The sequence below is a fragment of the Symphalangus syndactylus genome, chromosome 13 (genome assembly GCF_028878055.3).
Source record: "Symphalangus syndactylus isolate Jambi chromosome 13, NHGRI_mSymSyn1-v2.1_pri, whole genome shotgun sequence".
NCBI classification, from domain to species: Eukaryota; Metazoa; Chordata; class Mammalia; order Primates; family Hylobatidae; genus Symphalangus; species Symphalangus syndactylus.
In genome coordinates, this window is record NC_072435.2 from 75,799,557 (window position 1) to 75,812,072 (window position 12,516).

The 12,516-nt window shown below is 31.7% G+C and overlaps 1 protein-coding gene across 1 annotated transcript in view; it reads left to right on the forward strand.

The window, feature by feature from the left end:
* The window catches only part of PTPRQ (protein tyrosine phosphatase receptor type Q), a 213,369-nt gene that overhangs the window by 8,544 nt on the left and 192,309 nt on the right, over positions 1-12,516 (forward strand). The window contains exons 5-8 of the mRNA XM_055236614.1: positions 473-672; positions 1,842-2,091; positions 3,733-3,861; positions 6,828-6,974. Of these exons, the coding sequence (XP_055092589.1) occupies positions 473-672; positions 1,842-2,091; positions 3,733-3,861; positions 6,828-6,974 (726 nt within the window). The remainder of the gene's footprint in view (positions 1-472; positions 673-1,841; positions 2,092-3,732; positions 3,862-6,827; positions 6,975-12,516) is intronic.

Here is a 12,516-nt window from a genome sequence, read left to right on the forward strand (position 1 = left end):
TTTAAAATACAATAATTACAACCAATTGGAGGGTATCCACTTGACATTAGGCACTAGACATTTATAAACATTCCAAGAATCTGCTTTTTGGTGAAAATGGTTGGATAATTGATTCAGTTTGCTACGTTTTTCGTATCTAATGAAACTACATATTCCAGAATAGTTAAGGAAATAAGAAATTTATCCCAACTTGTTTGTATATTCACAACTATTGATTGAATTTTTTTCGTACTTATTTGAAACGTTTCATCAATGCATGTATTAGCCCAGTTATCCTAAAGTAAAGTTGATTTGCCCCAACTCCAGTTTTTTATTTTAGGCAAAGTTCAGTTAAATATATTTATAAAAATCTTACACAAGTAGATTTTATGCAGTGTGTTATATATTTAATTTCATGTACCATGAAATTATATAAATGCAATTCTAAGTTTTATAACAAAGTTCTTTCCTTCCCAATCTTTCTCTTCCCCAGCTCCAGGAAAAGTGGTGAATCTCACAGTTGAGGCCTACAACTCTTCAGCAGTTAAGCTGATATGGTATTTACCTCGGCAACCAAATGGCAAAATTACCAGCTTCAAGATTAGTGTCAAGCATGCCAGAAGTGGGATAGTAGTGAAAGATGTCTCAATCAGAATAGAGGACATTTTGACTGGGAAATTGCCAGAATGCAATGCAAGTATCACAGAACACTTTCTACATCTTGAAAAATCTTAGATAAACTTATATTTTCATGTTTCTAGCATCTAGATACTATATTTTTACCAAACTTTTATTAGTTATTTGATTACTTATGGTATCATGTTATACACAAAGTTTTATTAGTTATTTGATTACTTAGAGTATCATGTTACACAATTGGCCTTATTCAGGTAGAATACAGGAATGGTTTGAGAATTCAAGAGTGAGAGATTAAAATCATTTAGGGAATTCTGAAAAGACTTCATGAAAGGAGTAGCATTTGTGATACACCATGGAGCAAGGACAGATAGAGATTGTGTGATGGTGGCATTCCCGGTGGAGGATACTTTATAAAGCCCTGAGGTGGAAAAGTGTAAGATATAATTGGAGAAAATATTTTACTTCCATGTGACAGGAGGGAAGAGTACATGCAGGGTAATAGTTGAGGTTAAATTTGCAGAGGTAGACTGTCATTGTTGTGCGTATCTTTGGTAAAGAATTTGTTGTTACTCTGGTCATTGATGATAAACCTCATAATAGTAATGCTTTATTATAGAATAAGCATCGTCATTTTTAATTATATGATAAGCATAATAATGCTTTTCCTAAAATCATTTTGGTAATCTTTGTGTTACTATTAATGGAAACACAGTCAAACAGTTATTTTTGCTGTAAATACTTTATAAAAGTCTAAAAATCTTCTTTTTCAAATTACGATATTTCCAATACATGCACACACCTAACATGTGAGCTAGTGGCATACTAGTACTTTTTAGTACTTATGAGAAAAAGAAGATCATTAACAGTAAGAAAGCAGCATTTGAACATACACAAGAGTAAAATTATTTCAGCTCTTTGGCTCTGGCACTGTTAACATGAAGCTTAAAAATTCTTAAAAATGATTTTGCTGTAGTTTTACCTTTATTTTAAGCCACTTGAAATTCTATTCATAAAGGTTAAGGTATAAGGAATACAATAAATATGTTCTCTTCTAAAACTGCAGACATAAATGGGTGCAATTAAAATCTAGCAAATTTGTCTATAACTTGCATGTTATGTGTATATATAGCATAAAAGAAAAAGAAATGAATTACATGTTCTTATTCTCATGTTCACCAAGACATACAACATTATTTCTATATTGATATTATTTTATTTACTAGGAGAATAGTGAATCTTTTTTATGGAGTACAGCCAGCCCTTCTCCAACCCTTGGTAGAGTTACACCTCCATCGCGTACCACATATTCATCAAGCACATTGACACAGAATGAGATCAGCTCTGTGTGGAAAGAGCCTATCAGTTTTGTAGTGACAAACTTGAGACCTTATACAACATATCTTTTTGAAGTTTCAGCTGTTACAACTGAAGCAGGTTATATTGATAGTACGATTGTCAGAACACCAGAATCAGGTATGGTTCACTTTTTGTAGATAAAAAGATTTAAATGATTTAGAGAATAATGTTTTATTTATATAGATATTTATTTTTAATCTTCTTTACCTTTCAGCAACTTTTTCCCCCAATAATATACCATAGGCATCCCATCAAGGGTTTCTTTGAATTTCTATACGCTTTTATATTATAGCACAAAATAAGTATTTAAAAGGAGAAAGATTTGCAAGAAACAATTCTTGAGCCACTGACCGTGATCCTCATATAAGCTTTTATCATTTTATAATGTCAGCAATTTTTTGTAATCATCTTTGCCGTTCTAAATGATTTATAATCATCTACACCCTTCTCTCATTGTTATTGCCGTTATCAAAAGCAGAAATACCTGCACTAGCAGAATGAGCATGTGATTAACATTTCGTTATCAGATACAAGTGGTAGCTAAAATATATACCTACTTATATCCCATTTGCACTGCAGTTTCCTCATCTGAAAAATGGAGACAGTAATAGTATCTTCCTTAGGGTGCCAGTGTTAAAATTAAATGAGAACAATTAGATATAATTATTACTACTAAATTTTATGAGAACATATTTTCAGTAAGGTATTCATATATTTAATTATGGTGCTATATCAGTATTTGTGTAAATATATGTATTTGTATATTTCATATATCTATAACATTTCATGGATATTGATATAGTCCGATATTACATGAGGTATTATATGCATAATATATAGCTGACATATTAGATATATCATAATATAGTATCAGGTATTAGGTTGTAATTGCTAATTTCTGAGGTTATTGAAAATTATTGGTAGGGTAATTTCACTAAAGCATGTTTTTTATAATAACATAGCTGTTGGCTTCTATTATTTTTCATTTTATATAAGTTAGAAGTTTTTTTGTTGATTTAAATAACCATCTTTGAACTATACCATTTTCTTCTTCCATACTCCTTACTTTTTATACAATAAAAAAAGATTTCATAAGGGTCATACAAGGTGCAATTTGGTAGACAATAATTTTGTTTTGAAAAATATTTGGAATTGTTTTATTTCAATTAAAAGAAAGAATAAACATCTATGAAAAACAGAATAATTTAAAATGTCATTATTATTTTCATATGTTACCAATGTTACATTTGAATCCTCCAACTGTAGGTTATAAATTTATTCTTAGAACAAATACAAATATTGATACAAAAAGTAAAAATTATTGCTAATAATTTTTGAGGGTTATTTTCTTGAAACTTCTACCTGTGCTAATAAGAGAGAAAATGTTTATTAAGCCAGATATCCAGACTTTGTTGAATGCAATATATATATATGCAGGTATAAATGTTTCAAGACAATGTAACATTGGCAATAAATATATTACAATGAATATTAGAATGAAACTTGCACAGTGCAATAGTAAACAGTATTAAATAAAATTAGTAATTGTTAAAAATAAGTTTATCTGATGATCGAGCATGTTATTCACAATTTTCAATTATATTCCATTTTTTCTTTTGTAAGTTAAAAAAAACTCTTTGCTTTTAAGCACGATATTTTATTTTCCCTCTTTGCCTTTGTGTTTTATTATGTGTATTTAATAGGGTGCGCTTTCATTTTAAATATATGTTATGTATTTATTTTCTATAATTATTTTAGTGCCTGAAGGACCACCACAAAACTGCATAACAGGCAACATCACAGGGAAGTCCTTTTCAATTTTATGGGACTCACCAACTATAGTAACAGGGAAATTTAGTTATAGAGTTGAATTATATGGACCATCAGGTAAGCCTTAATTGGTTTTGTGTTTGCCTTTTGGAGTGAGAATAATAAAATATGTTACCAATATCAAACTCTTTTTAGAAGTATCAGACTCTTTTTAAAAGACCCTAAGATTGAAGCAAACAATAGGAAAGTCATAAGGAAGGTGAGGTCCTTTGATTTTTTAATTCAAAACCATAAATGAGTTTAAGAATGACAAAACACTATTCATGTTCCACATTTCATGTGATGCACGTGGAAAACTAGAGATAACTCCTCAAGAAAAAAGTGTTAGTGGAGATATACATCTTCAAATATTTGAACAAGAAGTCCTTGGCTTACATTCATGAAGAACAATGGACTTTGACTATATTAAATTAGATTTATATTCACTGCTAGGAGCCTAGTTTTTAATCATTAGAAACAGCTCTCTAAAAATAACATGGAAAATCTCTGTATCTTCTGCTCTATTTTGCTGTGGACCTAAAACTACTTTAAAAAAGAAAACCTATTAAAATTTTGGGGCAGCTTTATAAAGTGGCAAGTTCTCTATCTTTGTAAGCAAGCAGGACCTGGGCATCCACTTGCCAGAGATATTTTGAGAGGATCAAGTATTATATCATTAGAAGTGAATTATGTAAAGTCTAAAATTCTCTCCTGATTGAGATCCTATGGTTCTATGAAAGAAGTTTAATTCTAACAATGATGAAATAAATAATAAAGCCACATATTATCATTTATTTGGGGGCATCAAAAAAGATACAGAGTTCCAACTCTTTTTATTTTGCAATTTCTGTGGTATGAATCACTCATCACCATCATGAGTAACCTTTATCTTTCATCCCTTAGTAACTTATGCTCCCAGAATTCTGAAATACTTTTACTTCCTAAGAAAAGATAATTCCCTCCACTCACCCATCCGATACACAGAAACAGACATGGATACACAGCTACATCTTTTCTGTCTGATATTATTGTTCAATACTTGGCTGAAGTACTCTTTCATTTTAAGGCTGGCTGATAAATCAAATGAAAGGCATGTAGCACTAATTTAATTTAGCAACATGGGAGTGATCACATGCTTTCAGTATGGTGGAACGTGGGGTAAATACATGATTGAATTAGTTTAAGAGTGAATGGGAGAAGATCATTGGAACAATGGGTGTAGAAATTCTTTTGAGTTTAGCTGCAAAGCAAAGCAGTGAATAGGGAGTAAGGGTAGGGATAAGTGAAGTCAACAGGTCTCTTTTCAGTAAGAACATATAAAGCATGTTTGTTTGCTGATGGAAATGAGGAAAATAAGGAAAATGTTAATGATATAAGAAAAACGAGAATTACTGGAATTATGTGGTCAGAAGGTGAGATCTTTTGCTCAAATGTAGCCATTGGTTTGAGATAAGACTACAGATAATTTGTCCATACTAACAGATAATTTGTCCATAAGTTGTTCTTATAGGTTGTAAGGCAGAGTATATGGGTGTAGATGCTGGTAAATATATAGTTGTGTTGGTGGGAGCCTGTGGCAAATATTTTCTAATTGGTTTACTTTTTTCAGTGTAGTGCGAAGCAAGACTATTAGTTGGGAGTGAAGATAGGACAGAAGGTATTAGAGGTCTAAGCAGAGAAGAGTAAGTGTAAAATAATCATCTAGAAGAGTAGAGTGGTTGGACCATTGACTATGTAAGTTGAGTAAGATTCCAGGTACCATGTAGGGCTCATTCAAGGTTTGGCTACGAATAAAGTGATATCAGTTAATGGCTTTGTGCTGTAAACGAGCTGCCTTCAACAACAGAAGGGCAAGGGAATTGGAGGCCTGTGTAAGGCAGTGATTATAATTGAAATTGACACTGAAGATGGGTGAAGAGTGGAAATCAAGTGGTGAGGGGCCAAATAAAATAAAACAAAAATAAAACAGGTGATTAAATCAATGGATTGTTGATTTCAGTGGATTTAAAGAATTATCAGTTCAGAATTACAGAGGAAATGTAAAGGACGTAAGCAAAAGTGGTTAGAAAAAAGTTGCATGAAATTGAGATTCTTAATGATACGGAGCAATTGGTGATAGTAATGTCCAGGTTATGATCTTGAGGGAGTGGCTGAAATTCTGGAAAACCAGATTATTTAAGAAAATATCTAAGTAATTTAAGGATTAATTCTCAGGATATTAAAATCAGCACAAATTAAGATGGTAGCCTTGAACCAAAGCTAGACCATGAAAGTAAAAGAGAGTAAATGACCCTCAGGTTAGTAGATTACGACAACTGTGAGGGCTAGTGGATTTCACTGGTGATATAGTATTTAAAGCTGTGGACTTTTATAAGGAGGGAGAGAGAATAGTGAATAAAGTGGAGCAATGAGGAGCAAGGACAACACCTACCACACCTAAAGGCCTGGTTACTTGAGAGCTGTGGGGCAAAAACAGACTGCCACCATTTGCGGTGGCTGCGGGCGAACAAAAACAGTGTTCTTAGGAAAGAGCCAGTTTGTAGTTAGAACAAGAAGGTAAAGGAAACATTTAAAGCAAAGTCGAAGATTTAAAGTATTGTGCTGACAGACTAAGGAATTTTGTTCAGAAGCTAAACTAGAAATATTTCCTAAATATATCCTCTTATAGAAGATAATGAAATTATTTAGCATTTTAATTGAATAAATTTGAGTATAAAATCCGGTCACTTTTTGAACTGATAAAATTTGATGCTTCCCTTTTCAATATATCAAAACTAACCTGGTAATTCAAAAGGGCTTTATGATTTAATAAAAGTAATTTTAAGCACTGGAACATTTTCATGTTCTTTCATTTATTTTCATTAAATCGATATCAGTGCACTACTGAGCCACGTGTTTAAAATATATGCAGTTTTGATATTACAATAACAAATTTTAGTGCGTAGGTTAACACTTGAATTGTTGTCCTTGGCTCTGTACTTAAATGTGAACATGATTGCACGCTTGATAAAAAATAATCCATAGCTATCTTCCACTTTTTGCAGGTCGCATTTTGGATAACAGCACAAAAGACCTTAAGTTTGCATTCGCTAATCTAACACCATTTACAATGTATGATGTCTACATTGCGGCTGAAACCAGTGCAGGGACTGGGCCCAAGTCAAATCTTTCAGTATTCACTCCACCAGATGGTAAGAACATAGGGAATGAGTGAGATATTTTTGGTATGCTTATGAACTTCATGAATTGGTAAAACATGATATTAGAAGCAATTTGTTTTATATTTACTTAAATCATGTTATTTCCTTATTAAATTACTACCTAATTCATTCTGAACATGTGTTCTCCAGAATGTTAAACTCATAGCATGCTTCATAATAAAAGGGACCCAAGATCAGGTAAGGTTAGGAAATACCACATGTAGTATTGGCCTGTTAGAGATTCACAGTAAAATTTAGCAAAACCTCAAGAAGCCATAAGGTAAACAAACACATTTAGTATGGTTTAACTACGTTTTTAAATGTGGAACCTATTTTTTTCTCACAGAACTAGTATTTAGAGGAATTCCTATATTCCCAATTCTTTCAACAAAATATGTTTATAGTCAAAACGGGATTCTAAGCAAGTGAAGATTCTGAGTGGATGCATGATATAGATTTACCAGCATTTACTGAAATTATGAAAAGATTATTTTTCCTTAAGAAACTTCCCTATAAGTATTCATTAAATATCATTGTTTTAGGTGAACTATACTTTAAAAAAAATGTTTCCATACCGTTTCACAACATATCTTTCTGGCCCACACTGAACTTGCTAAATGTCTTCATTTCTATTTAGGGATTGTAATTATGGACAAAAATAACAGTAAATTCTTACAACACATTAACATTTGGAAAAGTTTCCAGAATTTGTTTGTGTGGAAGCTAACATACAGTAACTTATAAATGAAATGTACACATGTACACACACACACACACACACACACACACACACACACACAAGGGTCATACATTAATCATTCAAGCATTTGACCATTAGAGGGCAGTAACTATTAGGAAATTTTGTACTTCTCCCCTTTAAAGAAACAACCATTGATTTTTTTTGAAAGAACATAAAAGTTATGTTTTATCTATTTCAGATGAAAATCCTGACATATATATAGTTTTAGAATACATATAAGAAAGTTATACATACTCATAAGGAAAATGTTCTTTTTTTGTATTAAAATTTTACCATTGTGTTTCTATCAGAAGAATCTTAGCATTGTGTAGCTTCTCCCTTAAATCTTAAGTTTTCCTCCATCTCCACCTAAAAACTTCTCTTAAACATGTTCTAGGAAACTAGACAGATTTATGGACACTATCAAATAAAGCAGAGCCCTTGATTTTGGTCTTAATAGAGTTTTCTCAACCAACTCAATGTACCCATTGATTTCTATTCTTGTTATACAATTAAATAAATCCTAAACTACTGTCTTCTTTCAAGACCAGCTGATTTGGGTGCTTCCAAATAGAATCCACAATTCAATAAACATATTTTTATTGTCATCATTCTTGGACTACAGCATTTGACAAAAATAGGGAAATAGATAATGCATATGCTGTGTACAATGTCATGTTATTTGTCTTGGATTATTTTAAAATTTACTTGCCTTAATTTCTACATTTTATATCCACAAAAGAAGTAGAATCTTCAGGTCATAGTTCAGTATATTTTACAAGGCCTATTTTTCACACCAAATCATTTTAAGTAGATGACTCCATTTGCCCTGTATAAAAAGCATTTGTCCTGTGTTTCATTCTATTATTTTCCTGAGTCACTCCTCCTATAGACTACACCGTGGTGGTTCTTAGAGGGGCCTCCTGGCAACTGGTGGGCTCCACCAAAGGCAGGGTTGACATGGTTCTTATATCCTCATGTCAGCCTTCATCCATGGAGTTCTCTTGGGATAGTTCAGCCTCAGGAGCTGCCTCAATGGAATACTCTGGCAAATGCAGTAAATGTAGCTTTCTACTTCTGACACCACTAATTAATCCTGGTTCCAGTATTTAAAACTTTGAAATAAATGGATCTTTAAACTATATGAGAACAATGTGATAACTCATTAGAACTATTGTTCAATTTAAAAATGATTTCTTAATTTTATATTATCCTTTTCATTAATACAACAGGGTTTTTAGTATTCTAATTAAAGTTACTTATTTTCTTCTCCATATTTAAAACCAGTCTATCATCTATTTAAAAAATAATTAGGACTAGCTTTCTTCTTTTAAATTACCTTTTAAAACAATTGGTGCTCTTATAAATCTCCAGATACTCATAGAAAAATGTTGCATTGACCTCTTATAGAGAATGTTATGTGCTATTACATTATAGTGGAGTTGATTTCATTACCCCTGGCGATGTTACGGTCCACAGTCTACTTTGAAAGAAAATCAGCATCCTATTATTTTAGCAGTTCTCTTATATATTTCCTAAGCCCTCTATATGTCTCTTAATATTTTGACGAGTAGAATTTCTACATAGGCATGAAAATAAATGATTTTGGAAAAAAAGATAATAATCTCCAAAGCTATAAAATGTCATAGAGTTGCCTATTCCAAAATCAGGTAATGCTGATGAATGTAACATAGGCAACAACATTCTTCTAATTTGTGTGAGGGTTAAAAAGCATAAGCAGACTGTGAAGCTTCAATAATGTCTAATAACTTTTCTGTCAGGGTAGTTTAGCATGACCATTTCTTAAAAGCAGACAAATTTCTGAGATTCTTGTTTACTCCCTCTTAAACAGACTATGGCAGTGAAGACATTTGTCCTCAGTGATTTAAACTTGTTACTTTCTGCAAATAGTAGTAAAATTTTTATAGGAAATTAACTGAGAGCCTGCCAACTTTGTGTTTTCAGGATGTGCAATGGCTTTAATTTTTACTACTTGTTTTTCAAAATATACTTCTAAGGAAAGTTTAATTTTCTAGATAATGGCAAAAATGATCTTAATGTATTTTCTTTTACCTCAATGCTGTTTGTCTCTATTTCGTTTCTTCTCATAGTTTTTCATTTAAACACCTCAAATCATTTGGAATATATTTTAATAAATCATATGATATTGTGTTTCTAATGTATTAGTAAAATTTATAAATATATTAACTCGAGAATAATTCTTAGGTAGTCCATGTATATAACACCTTCAAAATTAAAATTATTTTGCCATTATCTAGAAAATTCATCATTAAGCAGCATTAATTTCGAAGTTGGAGACAAATGGCATTGGGGTAAAGAAAATATGGGATTTTTTTGGCCAAATATCTAACTTATTTCTCATTTATTTGTAAAATTTGTAAATGTATTGACTTGAGAATGACTCTTAGGTATTTCCTGTGGACATCACCTTCAAAACTGTTGCTGAACCCTGAATAATTGCCTTGTGTGTTTGACTTTCTTTAGTTAATTTTGTATCAATATTAAAGTCTTCTCTAGTTTCCTCATAAGAATTTGTGGTCTAACAGATCAAGTATCTTTTTAAAGACAAGATACAATGCTGTCTACTCCATTTCCTTTATCCCCTAAGATTAAATAGGAAAAAAAAAGATAAGTTTATTGTCATTATTTTTATGCAAGTTTGAGGTACATTTTAAGGTAATATAGAACCACTTAATCTTTACTTGGATTGTACTTTTTGGCATTAAGTATCATGGGGCAATACTTACTAAGAAAGTAAGTATTGAATATATAGAATATATGGAAAAATATATTCTAATTAAAAGATAAAAAATAGTGTCTGCTACTACTCCTGGGTTTCACCAGTAAAATAAGAGACAGTAAAATACATATATTTTTCTGCTGTCCTGCATAATATTTGATATCTAACACATTAGTATGTTGCATTGACTTGAACTGATCATTTCACTTATTTTTCAATAGGCAGGGTTTAGTTGCCTGATTAATATGATCAATGTTGTCATTAACTGTTTTTTTTTTTTTTCGGTTGAGATTCTACATCAGTTCAAAATAAATGGAAAAAGTGCCAGATCTCCTGTGACTTAAGTTATGCAATACTGGCTATTGTTTTGTCTGCATTAAAACTGCAAAATAAAATTTTAAAGAAAGATGGAATGAGAGCTTTGCTATTTAAATAGCCATGTTATTTTACACCACACAATTAATTGGAAAGTTTCTCCATCCTTGAAAAATGCATATTGGTAAATTGCATATTGGTAAATATGATGATACAAATATGAGCTCTAGGTACAATATATTTTAGTGAAATAAAACTCATACTAGAAGTGACCTGTCCAAAGGGCTTTAACTGTCTTATTCCTTCCTCTGTCCTCAAGTGCCTAGAACAGTGATCATATGATCAATGCTCAGTGTGTTGAATGATGAATGAATGGCCCAACGATTGTCACAATATCTAGGGAGTCTTTACTGGTTACTTCATGAAGACAAAGGAAAAAACTCAATCTATTGGATGAAAACTTTGTATAGTCATAGTTACTGTAAAGCCAACTTAAGCATAATTACATTTGCTCATTATAAATAACATATATGGGAGTTGTAAAATTATTTTTCAATTCCTTTCTGTTGTCTTAAAAACAAAGGGGGTCATTTTTCCTTTGTTCCGTTTTAAGACTATATGCCTGTCTTCTAACTGGAATTTGCTAAATCTGTACCACTGCCAGATAGCTTAGGGAAATTAATTTAAAGTGTAACAACAATCTGATCATAAGGGATCATAATTTTATGTCATTTTCTCTTTCTTAAAAGTTTTAGAAATTTGAGAAATTTTCTTGAACTCTTTGTTCCTTATAGTAATCTGTATAGTAATAGGAAAGCTATAATGACACCCATTTTATAGATAAGGAAAGTAGAGGTTGGAGGGATGAATGAGCTATTCATAATCACAAGTTGAACTGTAAATAAAAATGGTCAAAAGCCCAGGGGATAATTATTTTTTGCCCGTTACTCCTGTGAAACTGGGAAGTTCCCTAGATGTCACTCTTGGTGACTTTACAACTAGAAGTTGCTTTAAGTTCTTGATACTTTATTTTAAACCAATTGTTAGTTTGTTCCTATTTTTCTTTACTATTGCAATGAGTGAGGGCACCTGAAATTTGAAAATAACATGATTATTTTTAAAATATCAGAAAAAATCAATAAACTCTTCAAACAATTTCATGTAATAAATTAAAACACAGTCTAATTTAACTTACCAACTATATTTCATTGCATTCAGAGTCTTCTGGATATTATTTTTCAATCTGTTGTTATAATTTTCATGAAACCATCCAGATTTCAACTGGGCATTAATCGTCTCCAAATAGGCAGATTCTAAGAAAAGTATTTTTATTAATTAATTTGTTTCAAACAAATGTTATGACTTTTATTTTGGAAAATTATTCTGTTATTCTGCTTCTTACATTTTGAGAACAATGTTTAGAAATTTAGTTTTAAATATCCATGTATTTAAAGACATTCAATTTAAAAAAAGTTATACTTTAAGTTCTGGGGTACATGTGCAGAATGTGTAGGTTTGTTACATACGTATACATGAGCCATGGTGGTTTGCTGCACCCATCAACCTGTCATCTACATTTGGTACTTCTCCTAATGCTATCCCTCTCCTAGCACCCCACCCACCGACAGGTCCCGGTGTGTGATGTTCCACTCCGTGTGTCCATGTGTTCTCATCGTTCAGCTCCCTCTTATGAGTGTGAACATGCGGTGTTTGGTTTT